This window comes from Eimeria mitis, genomic scaffold, assembly GCF_000499745.2.
Source record: "Eimeria mitis Houghton genomic scaffold, Emh_scaff606, whole genome shotgun sequence".
Classification (NCBI taxonomy): Eukaryota; Apicomplexa; class Conoidasida; order Eucoccidiorida; family Eimeriidae; genus Eimeria; species Eimeria mitis.
The window spans coordinates 2,728-3,516 of record NW_013574279.1 but is presented as its reverse complement, the minus strand read 5'-3'; the positions used below and the strand labels follow the sequence as shown (position 1 = coordinate 3,516).

The 789-nt window shown below is 41.2% G+C and overlaps 1 protein-coding gene across 1 annotated transcript in view; it reads left to right on the top strand.

Moving 5' to 3' along the window:
* Positions 1-615: 615 nt before the first annotated feature.
* EMH_0017510 (uncharacterized protein) overlaps positions 616-789 on the top strand; it is a gene marked incomplete at both ends in the record, with an annotated part of 1,379 nt that continues 1,205 nt past the window's right edge. The window contains one exon of the mRNA XM_013500927.1: positions 616-678. Coding sequence (XP_013356381.1) covers positions 616-678 — 63 coding nt within the window. The remainder of the gene's footprint in view (positions 679-789) is intronic.

The following is a 789-nucleotide window of genomic DNA, read 5'->3' as shown; positions in this document are numbered from 1 at the left end:
GCAGCAAGTCACCATGGCTCCCGAAGCAGAGCTGCAGGCTTTAAAGGAAACCCTAATCAACGAGCTCAACCAGGGGCATCTCTTTCCCCCGAATACATCTCCTGAGGGTCAGCAGCATACACAACACATTGCCGCTGCTTCTGCTGCTGCTGTTGCTGCTGTTCCTTCTTGCTGCTGCAGTTGCTGCTGTCGTCTGCTGCTGCTGCTGCTGTTGTCTGCTGCTGCTGCTGCTGTTTTTGCTGCTGCAATTCTCTCACTTGTGTCTTCTATCTCTCCTTCTTTGTGTGGCTTACTCTCATTCTGTTTTATACACATCTGCTGCTGCTCCTCTTGATTTGTCTGTATACAACAACAGTCAACAAATAAATAAATAAATAAATAAATAAATAAATAAATAAATAAATAAATAAATATGTGTGTATACAGATGAGAAGGGTTTATTGTTAGAGTTGGCGGCTGTCGATGCAGCTTACCCTGGTGGTTTACGTGGATATATAAACAAGTGCCGTTCTTTATTATTGAATGTATGTAAGAATGTAAATCCTTTTAGTGGTTACAGTGTATATACACCTGAAGGAGAAATAATAAACCCTTTATCTTCTTCTTTTTTTATATATGAACAAGAAGGAATCAAACATATACATGCATGCGCTTTTGTACTTGTTGCTGGCGGGCTCGGTGAGCGTCTGGGTTTCTCTGATATTAAACTAAATTTACCGACAGAAACAGCCACATACACCACATACCTGCAGTACTACTGCCAGTTCATCCTTGCCTTTCAAAAATATG